Source organism: Heterocephalus glaber, unplaced genomic scaffold (assembly GCF_053883595.1).
Source record: "Heterocephalus glaber isolate CG9 unplaced genomic scaffold, H.glaber_assembly_v1.0 deba00001457, whole genome shotgun sequence".
Lineage (NCBI taxonomy): Eukaryota > Metazoa > Chordata > Mammalia > Rodentia > Bathyergidae > Heterocephalus > Heterocephalus glaber.
This window is the reverse complement of record NW_028258305.1, coordinates 22,292,653-22,305,373: the sequence shown is the minus strand read 5'-3', so window position 1 is coordinate 22,305,373 and position 12,721 is coordinate 22,292,653. Positions and strand designations below refer to the sequence as shown.

The 12,721-nt window shown below is 48.9% G+C and overlaps 1 protein-coding gene across 1 annotated transcript; it reads left to right on the top strand.

Moving 5' to 3' along the window:
* The first annotated feature begins 2,736 nt into the window (after positions 1-2,736).
* Positions 2,737-5,833, top strand: Tmem247 (transmembrane protein 247). Its single transcript, XM_004839464.3, has 3 exons — positions 2,737-3,066; positions 3,716-4,021; positions 5,447-5,833. The coding sequence occupies exons 1-3, from the start codon at positions 2,785-2,787 to the stop codon at positions 5,777-5,779; spliced, it is 921 nt and encodes a 306-aa protein (XP_004839521.2). The 5' UTR covers positions 2,737-2,784; the 3' UTR covers positions 5,780-5,833.
* Positions 5,834-12,721: the final 6,888 nt, after the last annotated feature.

Below are 12,721 nucleotides of genomic sequence, written 5' to 3'. Positions count from 1 at the left end.
CATCTACACTTCGTGTCACCTCTTCCAACAAACCCACCCACCCAGCTCTTCCAGCCACATTATCACTCACTTCTTGCCTTCTTTGCTACTTTGTCTAACTGGCCCCAGATCTGTCCCTTGTATCTGCACCTTCTATCCTATGTCTTTGCAGTTCCCCCAACTAAAGGAACAGAGTATATCTCCCCATCTTTTAACTTTGGGTTTGGCTATATGACTGGTTTGGGCCAACAGTATAAGGTGGAAGTGATGGTGTGCCCATCCCACGCCTCTTCTGCTTCATCCCATGCCATGGAAAGATCATGCCCAGGCTTGCCCACTGTTCCCCCAAAGACGACAAGTGACACAAGGGACAAAACTGCCTCAGTCGAGCCCCACCCAGCTGAGTCCCACCTTGATCAGCCAACCTTGAGATTTCTGAACTATAGAAATGTTTATTATTGTATCCCATTGAGATTTTATGGTTATTTGATATACAGCTGATACAACTACCCTTGGCACTTGCTGTACATTTCAGTACTTGGTTTTTAATAGCAGAAGATTATTTAATCATACAAAATTGTTTTCTTTGAGTAGGTTTCTCCTAGATATGACTACCAGATTTGACAAGTAATAAATACAGGGTTCCCAGTTAAAACTGAATTTCAGATAAACAATGAAAAAAATTTAGAAAAGTGTCCTGTGCAATTTCAAAAACATATTTATACTAAAAATTATTTATCTAAAAGTCAAACTTAACTGGGCACTCTGTATGTATCTGACAAGCCTACCCCATGCATGAGGCAGGATAGATATCTCACACTGTCTCTACTGCAGTGCTGGGAGAGGAAAGTTATGGTTCAGTTAAAGAACTGCTAGAAGCACAAAGGGCAGGGCTGGGGATTTAGCTCAGTGGTTCCTCTGCCTGCTTCACAAGCACAAGGTCCCGAGTTCGATCCCTGGTACCCCCCCAAAAAACACAAAAGTGTGGAGTACATTCTTCTCTCCATGATGCATCCACCCCTTGTAACAGTGATGGTTACCATTGGCTTAGTTCCTTTATGGAAGAGTGTGGGCTTAACACACCATCTTATTTTCACATCAGAGCTGCCATATAGGGAGGTAGCTAAGTCATTATCTCCATTCACAAACCAGGGTCCTGAGTATCAGACAGGTTGGAATAACTTTCCCTTGATTACACAGCTAGGGGGAGCAGCAGAGCTAGAGTTCAAAGGCAGGCCTTTCTCTTTCCATAATGCGACCCTGCCTCCAACTACCACAAGTGTTCTGTTGTGGTTGTCCCAAAACTGGAGAGGCCAAAGCATACATCCTGGCCTTCCAGTCTTTTTGTCACTCTCCAATCCATTCTATCCATCTGTATGTGTGAATAACATAGGTCAAATTCATTTTCTGCTGCTACTATAACAAAGTACCGTAGACTGGGTTGCTTGAGCAATAGACATTTATATTCTCAGTTCTGGAGGCTGGACATGGAGACCAACATGTTGGTGGGTGTCATGGCTTGGATCTAGATGTCCCCCCAAATCTTCAAGCAGGCATAGGTGGGGAGTTTCAAAGGTGGCTGGATTATAGTGTGTGATGCTGGGACTAAGCATGTGGGGCTGGGATTAAGGGGGTAGATAATGGAAGCCCATGGGCATGGGTAGCACCAATCAACAGGCTTACAGCCTGTATGGAATATGAAGGGAGAGAGGGAAGCCAGGGTTGATGCTGCTTTCTGCCTGCCACGGCAGGAACTGTTTCTCCTCTGTGATGCCCCTCTGCCATGCCACCTTGCCTTGGAACCAGCCAACTATCAATGAAAAACTTCAACAAAATGTGAGCTGAAACAAACCTTTCCTCCTTTAACTTGTGTCAGGTAGTTTTTCCCAATAATGAGAAAAGTAACTAAGACAATGCAGTTGGTTCCTTCAGAGGTTGGTGAGAGAAGGATCTGCTCCAGGCCTGCGATGGTCAATTTTGTGTCAACTTAACTGGGCCATGGGATGCCCAGGATCCAGGTAAACATTATTTCTGGATGTATCTTTCAGGATGTTTCTAGAAGAGTTTAGCATTGGAATTCATGTACTTGGAAAACGCAACGGCCCTCCCCAGTGTGGGTGGGTCTCATCCAATCCATTGAGGCCTTGAATCAGGGGGAAGGCTAAATTGGCTCTCAGCCTGCCTTGCTGAGCTGATTCATGGGTCCTCTCCTGCCTTGGACTGGGGCTTGCACCACAGGTACTCCTGGTTCTCAGGCCTGTGGACTTGGGCTAGAATGAATTCACATGGCCCCTTTCCTGAACTCCAGTTTATAGACAGGAGCTTGTGAAGCCTTTCAGCCTCCATGATTTCATGAGCCAATTCTCATAATAAATCTCATTTATCTATTTCTTATTGCTTCCGTTTCTCAGGAGGACCATAATACAAGGCCATCATCTCCTGTCTGTACATATCTGTGTGCAAATTTCCTCTTCTTAGAAGGACATCAGTAATATTGGATTAGGATCCACACTAATGACCTCATTTTAACATAATCACTTCTATAAAGATCCTATTTCCAAATAAAGCCACATTCTGAAGAACTGGGGATTAGGACTTCAACATAGGAAGAGAGGGGGTGGCTGATTCAGTCATAACAAGGTTTATAGAGCTAATTGTGAGTCATTTCAATATAATCTGCATTTAAAAGAACCCAAGGGAATGGATCTTATATGGTGGGATTCTGAATTTCAAGTGAAAGTGTGGTTTTCAAGCAGTCCTTAGGGATGAGAAAGGTTCATCTCACAGTCCAATAGTACTTCAAAGATGTGTGTCACACCCTCTATCAGAGAGACCCTAGCAACTGGCAGAATGCAGGTGATTATGAGGACAGGGCATTGTGACAGCAGACAGGCTGTGAAATCTGATGAAGTCAAACATTACTGCCTCAAAAGATGGCCTCTGGCCCAGGTTGGCCACACTGTGGATTCCTGGATGGCAACAGAGGACAGGGAGGTGATGGAAGCCCGGGAAGCAGGAGAAAGTTGTCCCACCTCCAAGCTGGTGCCTGCTGACTCCACATGTGAAGGGAAGCCGAGGGCCTTGTTGGTAAGAGGCAGCCCCATCACTGCCCCCAGCCTTTCCCCAGGGCAACAAAGAGCACCAGGGATGTGTGGTAGGAGCTGAGTGCTATGAGACTCAGAGAGATGCCAAGGAGAGCAGGACCAGCACCCCGTTCCCTAAACTAACACCCAGCTGTCACCAGGGGCCAGGGGCCTTGCACATGCATGTAAGATTACTTGAAGCTGGCTTTGGCCTCACTACCCTGCCCCACCATCTGAGGCCCTTTCCTCCCCCATGGATAGGAATCCCCTCTGATACCCTTTTTGTTGGTTCCTACATGTTTAGGTTCTTCCAACACAGACCCTAGATTTCTTCTTCTCTCCATTGCCTCTGTATCTTACAGTTAGCTAGAGTGGGGCCTTAAGAATGTGATTTGAAAATCGACAGAAAGACAGATCTCTCCTTCTACCTCAATCCCCAGCTTGTGACTGTAGATGCACCCTTTTGTGGTAGCTGGCATTCTCCTCTAGCCCAGGAGGCTGGTAACTTGGCCAAGTGCACTTCCAGCAAGACCCCAGGGCTGGATCTTCACAGTCCAGGACATTTTCCAACACCCCAGTCCACTGTGCCTGGGAGCTCTGGGGAGCAGTGGGGTCAGGGCTGCCCCATACTGACTCCCCTCCACGTGCCCCAGGAGGTAGAGTCCCCGAAACCGGACTCATCCTACAACTACCTGGAGGAGATGGACACCGGCGAGGACAGAGGCTGCCCGCGACTCCCCAAGTCCGGCCCCACCACCACGGGCCAGGCAGGAGATGCACCTGAGCCCACCGAACTGCCCCCAACCTCAGGGACGGAACCCATAGAGTCAGTGGAGCTGGAGAGGATGCGCATGGACTTTGAGCTGGTGCGGCTCAAGCACCTGCACGAGGAGAACGAGCGGCAGCGGCAGCACGAGGCTGTGATGGCGCAGCTGCAGCAGCAGAGGGCGTCCCGCCAGGTGGGTGAGGCACGGCCCCACCTTCCTAGAGCTCCCAAGTCAAGCCGAGGTCCGCCTGTCTAGGCCAGAGGTCAGGATCCACTCACCTTTCCAATAGCTTAGGGGGAGTCTCCACCATTCTCAAACCCTCTGTGTGTCTCACAGGAGTCGTCCTGAGTCTACCCCTGCAACCTGGTCAGTGGGTGCTACAACCATCGCCTCCCTGACCAGAGCTGCCTTTGCTCTGTTGGACCACACTGCTTGGTAGTGGACACAAACAGCTGTCTTTTCACAAGAAGCGTACCCTCAACCCCCATGCATACTAAACAGGGATAACAACACCCACTTGAAAGTTGGGTGTGATGACGCACACCTGCAATCCCAGCACCCAGGAGGATCACTGTTTGAGACCAGCCTGGGCTACACAGAGTTCAAGGCCAGCCTGAACTACACAATGAGACCCTGTCTCAAACAAACGAATGCCTACTTGAGGCGGAATGGGATGTGGAATGCTCATCCCCGCGGGTAGGCCATCAAACAATCATGAAAGATATGACGGTTGAAAGGACTGTTTCCTAGGCTTTAAATTTGGACAGTTTTGAGTTAACATCCTAGCTCTACTCTGGCTTAACCTTGGGCCAGTTACTGACCTCTGAGTCCTGGTTTGCTCATACCTACCTCATACAGTCACTGTGAGGTCACATGAGAGAATGCATATAAAGCTCTTTGCAGCAAGCCCAGTACATTAGGTAAGCACTCAATAAATGTTAGCTATTCCCATTTTTATGTACTCAGTGCAATTCACTTCTTGACCCAAATGCAGCAAGTTACATTCATCAGTTTTTAATTTTATTGGATGTAATATATTAGCTCTGCTTCCCAGCTCTGAGTCATCCTCAGTTCTGAGAAGTTTGCCGTCCATCTTTATCCAAGCCATTGCCAGAATTGTTGAGAAGGATATGACCCAAAGTAACTGCCACTGAAAGATCACACTACAGGTTAGCAATGTTCCATTAATCAACGTTCCAGAGTTACCTTTTATGTAGCTCACATTTCTGCAGCTTGGTCAAAACACTATCCTGAGATACGTTGTCAAGTGGTTTCCCAGAATTAAGATATTAATTACCTATAGCATTTCTCCTCTTGACTGGTCAATTTGTTGTTTTTTTTAAGAAAATGGTGCCCTGCTAGAGGGATGATGCAGGTAAAGGTCTAGAAAGCAATGAGTTTCCTCTGTGTCCTAGTGATCTTACTAGAAATTTCTTCATGTATTTCTCCCTCTTCTTCCTCATGATCTTGTGAAGGGAGCACTATTACTTTTTTCCTTAGGTGAGGACAATAACCTGCCCAAGGTCTCATTCAGGAAGGGACCGAGCAGGACTGAATGCAGATCTCTCTGACTCCAGCCCTGGTGTTGCCAGCTCCACTGTCTTCTTTCCCCCACAGTTCTCAGGTGGCCTCCAGGACCTCTTGCTGCCCCAGAACCAGTTTGCCATGTTCCTGTTCTGCTTCATCTTTGTACACGTAATCTATGTCACCAAGGAGATGGTCTTCTTCCTCTTCTCCAGGCACTACCTGTTCTGCATTGTGGCCATTTTGCTGGGTTTGATTAAAGCTTTATGGTCCTACTTCCAAGTGCCTTTGCTTTCTCCATCACTGGGAACCCCATGCTGGAGTGTCATTAGGACTGATCCAGCCTCCCTGGCTCCTCCTTACCTCACATGGTGCCTCCCTCCGATTAAAGCCTCCTCTTCAGCAAAGCTCTGCCATCAGCCATGAACCCCAGAATGTGAGGGAATACGTCGAGGTCCCTTGTACCACGCCTGCCTTGTTACTGTGGATGACTGTGCTTTATCCTGGCAGGAGGATTTCAGGAGGTATCCATAGGGAGAAAAGGTTCAGCAAGCCTTTTCAGAATTATAGAATCACTCCATGACCAATCTGGCTTGGGTTCTACTACATCTATGCACATTCATAGATTTTCTCTGAGGTGTGAGGAATTTGTAGCAGCATGGAAGATAGCTCCTCCCACCAAAGATGTCCATGTCCCCACGCCCAGAATCAGGAATATGTTCCCTTACATGGCAACAGGAACTTTAAGATGCGATTAAACACATTCAGATGGGAAGACGATCCTGGATTACCCAGGTGGCCGAGTATAATGACAAGTACTTATAAAGGGGGTGGGCAGGATGGTGAAGCAGGGAGTAGCCACGGAAGCAGAGGTCAGAGTGATGCAGGGCCACGAGTCAAGGAATTCGTAGTTTATGAGGCTGGAAAAGGCAAGAGTCTGGATCCTCTCCAGAGCCTCCAGAAGGAACCAGCCCTGTCAACCCATTTTAGGCTTCCGACCTCTAGATCTGTAAGAGAATAAATGTGGGTGGGGGGGGTTGGGGTTTTTTTGTTTTTTTCCGGTACTGGGGATCGAACTCGGGTCCTTGCGCTTGCACAGCAGGAGGCAAAACCACTGAGCTAAATCCCCGGCCCAAATGTGTTGTTTTAAGCTGCCACATTCATAATAATTTGTTACAGCAGCAACAGGAAACTCATACAGGAACCAAGACTCCCTAGCTCCTTCCAGCTACACGTCAGAAGGTCTTCACCAGGCCACTGGCCAGGTCTGCTGACCACTGGCCCAAGCAGAGCAGTACGCAGCTGGCCATGCTCCCTGGTGCCTGCCTTCAGTCAATGTCTGGTTTAAAAGGAGAGATACAAGCCAGGTGTGTGAGTGCATGCCTATAATCCCAGCACACTTGGAAGCCCAACCTGGGCAACTTAGTAATTTAGGGAGACCTTGTCTCCAAAAAAAAATCAAAGGTTGGAGATGTAGCTCAGTGAGTTCCTGGGTTCAGTCCCCAGTTCTGCCAAAAGGAAGAGCTGCTGGTGCCTCAGGAAGCTCAAATAGGCATCTTACAATCTGGTGGGAAGGGGTGGCTCTGCCAGGAAGCAGCAGCGCATCCCTGGGTAAAACAGGTGGCAAAAACCCTGAGGAGCATAAAACACAAGAATTAAGCACCTAACTGGACCCAGAGAAAGTCATCAATGCTACTCTACTGGGAAAGTCAGAGGAGGAAAATACACACACACCACACACACACCCTAACCCTTACACACACACAGCTCTCCCCATGCCCACCTACTAGCCCAAGCATGCAAAAATGCAAAAAAGCTAACCCAGAAACAAGTATGCAGACTTACAAACACAGGCACAAAGCAATAAATGGTTGTCCATAACAGATATGTTCACAATCTCCAAGTACACACATGCAACAACCAAAGAAACAGACAGTGAACACTAAAGGGCTCAGGAAGAGGCAAAACATGGAGTTCTCTTCGGAGTACAGGCAACAAAAGAGTTCAAGTCCCTGCTACCAGCTCCCAACTCCTTCTCCAACCCCACCCCACAGACTGTCCTCAGCTCTGGTACCACCAGCCTGGCCCAGATGGCTTCTGGCCGGGGCACAGGAGGCTCCACGGGGTGATAACACAGGGTACTGAATGTGGCCAGGCCAGCGTGCTCTCCACCCGCTGTGTATCAGCTCCTCCAATCTCCCAGCCTAGGCTCTGTCCTAAGAGGGATGAAAGGGTATGTTTCCGTCAGGTTGTATTCTCAGTGAAAGCTTGTAAAACAAGGGAGGATGCCTTGGGACTTCACTGCCAGCTCACATTAGCATGCCATTTAAGTCCGAGGTGAGTTCTTATTTTCCATCCAATGCAATGCATCCACCCCCATTTAAAGCTTGTGTGAGGGGTGCTTAACTCAGATGTGGTAAAACTGTCACTTCTCATTAAACTTTCAAGAATTTTTTGCCCTGGGTTATTTCTCAAAATCATTTTATTCAATTCAATTTTGGCAGCGGACTGAGGTGAGAGAGAAAGATCAACAGGATAGCACAATGTTTAGGGACCACCTGTTGACCTGGTTATTGCAGACAGATGTAGGAATGTGTAAAACAAAACAGAAAAACCAAGAGCTATAAGGTCATTTAGTCAATATCGTTGTTGCCAGGTAAAAGTGGATTTAGTTAACTCCCTTGAGTAGTTAGCAAGGCATCTCATACCCTTAGCCATGGACATGAGCTCTCCCCTCTCCCCTCCTACTATGCTTCAAGGCTGAAGCCAAGAGTCTGAGAACAACCTTCTAGGAAAATGAGAACAATCTGGGTCACTCCCTAAATAGTACAAGTCTCCTGGTTGAAATGCAAAGCAGAAAATCAGAAGGGAAGGAGCTGCAAGGATAAGAAAAGGCCCAGCAATGATGGCCAACCAGGCAACACTTCAACCTCTTGAGCACTTCGCTCATGCTTCTGGAGCCCGTTGTGCCCAAACCCTGGGGATCGGAACATCTATTATCCCTTCACAGAGGAGGGGCCTGAGGTTCAGAGTCTGACTCCAGAGCACATGTGCTTTCCATGCTCCCAAGACCTTGCCTGGGAGGATCTCACAATCTTAACACACAGGAAGGTGTAAACGAACTGTCAGCATATGGACCTCAGCTGTGAAGAAGGTCACGGGAGGAGATGCCCTGCAGGGGAGGATTTCTTAGAAAAGCAGCCTGCAAGGATTTCTGAGCCTCAAACAGGTGCAAATGAGGAGGAATGACGTGCACAAAGATGGGGCGAGAACATAGTCTGCACTCAGAAGAGAAGGGTCGTCTTTGCTCCAGGGAGTGATGTAATGGTAAGAGGCCTGGAAAACTGATTTGGGGCCTAGTTTTATAGAGCTTTGAATGTTGGTCTGGGGAAGATGAACTTAATCCCTTGGGAAATCAGTAATCACTGAAGATTGTAGAGTGGGATAATGACCAAAAAGACCTCCCTAACTCTTTCCTCTCTAACTTCTGGAGACTGTTCTTGCCTTGACTTTTCCTTCCCATTTCCAATCTAGAAACATTTTTACCGAGGATTGCATTCCACTGTAAAAGAAACCCAGCTGTGGTAGCTTACCCACGTAGAGGTTTGGGTTTCTTACATACCAAGAAGTTGCAGGTATCAGTATTGGCTGGCGAAACTTCTTGGAAGTCACACAGCACTCAGGCTGCTCCTTGTTTCACCATCCCTGGCACATGTCTTTTATCCACATCTGACAGCTTTCAGCCTTATTATCTCAAGATGGCGCCCACAGCCCCACATACCCTGTCCCACAATCCGAAGTCAGGGCAGGGAGGGGAGAAATTCAGCTGCCTTTTAAAGGCTTTCCAAGGAGTCACACCCAAAGACTTTTGCTTGCACCTCATTGGTCAGACTGGGTCACGTGGCTATTTCTAGCCCCTGGGCTTCAGGGTTGGTGAGGTTTTGCCTGGGCACTGCTGCAGCCTTAAACAAAATTAGGATTCTGATAGTATAGAATAGGGAAGATATTGAGTATGCAAATAACTGCCCACCATCCTTACTTTCATTTTTTTTAAATTGTTTTTTGAGACAGGGTCTTACTAGGTACACCAGGACAGCCTTGAACTCACTATGTAGCCCATGCAGGCCTCAAATATACAATCCTCCTGCCTCAGCCTCCTAGCTAAGACCCAGCCCCACTTGCTTCCCAAGCTGCTGAGCTACAGGCCATTGGTGTTGAGACAAGCAGTGGAGCACAGCTGTTGCCAGTCTGGGCCTGGCCACAGCTGCACCTGCCATGGGGAAAGTACCACATGTCACAATTCTGTACCACAGGGGAAGGGCATGGGCCCAGAGTTGCCCTGCCTGCATCCCTCCTGACCTCTGTCTGTGGCCTCTTGACCTCCACTGCCAGGGCAGAGCCTTATCTGGAATGGAAGTGCCCCTCTCTTTTCTGGGCAACCTCACCTAGCTGCAAGAGGAGGCAAGTTGGTGTCTAGAGCCTCCCCTGCCCCATCTCGTCCTGCTCCCAGATCCCATAGATCAGCCCAGTGCCAGTCAGCATCTGCTCAGCCTCCCAATGCCCCGCAGCTAAAGACTGTGTACCAAACGGGACACATTACAGAGGTGCACACAGCTTTGGCCCAAGTAAGGAAGCACTGGTAGTAAGACATCAGGCAGGCATACAGAGAAAACACAAATCCTACCTGTTCCCCAAATTCAGCGCATAGGTTCGCTGCCCCCTGCCAAGGACGGGCTGGAGTGGGGAGACTGCTGGCATCACAGGAGAGCAGGGGGAACAGTCTGGGTTCAGTTTAGCAGTGGCCTTAAGCAAGTCAGTCAAGATTTCTAAGCTTCCCTCATTTGGATGACTGGTAAATTACTTACAATCTGATTGGTGCAAAATAAAAAAAGATTAAAGCCCAGGGTCTAACTTAAAGAGACTGGTGTCTGGAGGTGAGTTGCTCATCTTCAAATGCCCCAGGTGATCCTAATGTGCAGCAATATTGAAAATTCTTGATAATTCTTGCTCCTTAACACAAAGTATGTAGACCTGCAGCATTGAGTAAGCCTCTCAGGAATGCAGTGTCCCAAGCCTCCCCCCAAATCAGGGTTTTGACAAAGTCCCCAGCAATTGATTGCTAAGCACTTTCAGTGTGGGTTGCCTGCTCTGATGAGGCTCAGCCTAGTCCTCTGCTGTGCTGGTCCTGTCCTTGGCCTGCAGGGCCTTCCAGGGGGATGAGGGGCAAGGCAAAGAAGGAGAATGGAAGAAGATAGAGTTTGGTGCCTCAGAAGTGCTCTGGGAGTCCCCATCAACATCTGGCACAGGTGAGGGGTGGCAGGTGCTTGCTGTGTGACATCAGGAGGTAGTGCCTGCCCCTCCTCCCTCTCTGCTCTTTCCCCAGTCCTTGCTCTGGGCTTCTGAGAAACCAAGTGATTTTGCCCAGCACCCCAGGAATCACCAGAAAGTTCTGGAATCCCCCTAGGCCTACATGTGCCTCTCTCCCTTGTTTGATCTGGCTTCTGCGTGTGGCTTGGGGGATTCTGGTTCATGTACATTCATCCATTATTTAAAGGTTGCCGCTGTTCCTTCAGAAAGGCTGAGCATGATTAAAAGGTGGGATTTTTCCACGAGGCATGATAGAAAAGCCCCGACTCCCACATTTTAAAGCTGTTTTGGCTAAGCCTTGTTGCATAATTTAAAGTCTGTGACTTATTTAGATTTAATTAGCCAGAGGGGCAGCAGCTGCAGGTTCATTAGTCTGTATCAAGTGCCCTCCGAGGGCTCTGGGCTGTAGGAGTGAAGTGGGGCCTGGGCCTCAGCAGGGGAGGGTGTTACAGGGGTCAGGAGGTGGCCAACTCTGTTTCTCAGAGAGCAAAGGGTGGCATCTAAGGGCCTGGGTTCAAAAGGCACCCATTCGGAGGTGGCAGCCTCTCACCAGGATATAGTGACAATTAGTGCAACAATAAGGGGAAAACCCAGGGAAAATGCAGATAACACACAGATGAGCAGGACTAATGGAGGATGAGTAGGGACAGCAAAGTGATCCCCACCTGAGTTTAAGCTGGAGCGGTAAGAGGACCCGTTCCAGTGCAAAAGGACAACACAGGGATGTTCAAAGCTACGAAGAGTTAACTGTCCTGTTAAAAAAAAAAACAAAAAACAAACTATCAAGAATTCCAAGATGGTGACAGCAGAGCATCAAACCAAGCACAGGCCCTTACCCCACATGGTGGAATGCCTGTGCAGCCAGCCCTGGAAGGTGGATGAAGGGGGCCCTGCTGTCAGAGGCTTCTGTGGTGCCTCTCAAAACTGCCCTTTCATCCACCCCAGGAGCAGGAGAGAGGGAGAAGGCTCTGCAAATTTTGAAGGAGGTGGGGACTGTGGGAGTGGCTCAAGGATGGAGGATGCCAAGTGGGGTGGCCTGGGATGTGGGCAAAGCCCCTCTCAGCAAGCAGCCCCTGGACACTTCCCAGCCCAGGGGGCTGTGTCTGCCTGGGCAAAAGGCACCTCTTAGTGAGCAGATCATGCTCTGGGCTCCTAGAAACCTTGAAAGCTCCAGCTTGATAGCATTTCCTGTCCCTCCTGGCTTCTATCCTTTGCCCCATTCAGATGACCATTTTCACCTGGGCTGGAAAATCCAAAAGTTCGAGAAAGAAACTACACTTTTTACCCTCTTGAACCTTTTACATCAAATGACACAGTCACTTTGCCTCAAACTTTTCATCAAAGGGGCCTTTGTAAGGTCCTGGGGCCCTGGAAGGCAGCCACCAGGAAGCCGTGCAGAACTGCTGAGCAAAAGGACTATGGTGGAGAAGGTGGGGTGGGTGTCAGGAGCTTCCCTCCACCCCAGCACAACTCAGAGCCTGACACTTGGTGCCATGTGGCAGCTCATTTCTGGGCCCCCCGGCCTCAAGTCCTGGAGGTGCCAGGTGGCTACAGGGACCACCCCCTTTCTGGAGGCCAGCGAGCCCACAGGAGCCACATGAGCGCTTACATGCGTCCAAGAATGAAAGCAAGTCAGCAACAGGTGACCTGAGAAAGAGCCTTCAAGCTCAGGGACTCTGTGAGGCTCCCTGCAAGGGGAGAGAGTAGCTCATCTTTTTTTTTTTTTGGTACTGGGGATCAAACTCAGGTCCTTGCGCTTGCACAGCAGGCGGTTAAACCACTGAGCTAAATCCCCTGCAGAAACCCACAGTGTGCTCTGCCCTGTCCGGTGTACTCTGTGTCATCTGTTTCATCCCATGGCCACCCCAAGAGGAAGCACTATGACCATTCCTAATGTATTGTCTGCTTGGGCCACTGCAAAAAATACTACAGACTGGCAGCTTAAATGACATTTGTTTTCACATTGTTCTGGAGGGTGGAAGTCCAAGATCAAGGTGTGGG

What these genes read in the sequence shown, in the direction of transcription:
- Tmem247 (XM_004839464.3), top strand. Translation starts at nt 2,785, where the DNA reads ATGTGTGTCACACCCTCTATCAGAGAGACCCTAGCAACTGGCAGAATG. An exon ending in GGAAGCCGAGGGCCTTGTTG is followed by an intron (nt 3,067 to 3,715) that starts GTAAGAGGCAGC and finishes CACGTGCCCCAG; the next exon opens with GAGGTAGAGTCCCCGAAACC. An exon ending in AGCAGAGGGCGTCCCGCCAG is followed by an intron (nt 4,022 to 5,446) that starts GTGGGTGAGGCA and finishes TTTCCCCCACAG; the next exon opens with TTCTCAGGTGGCCTCCAGGA.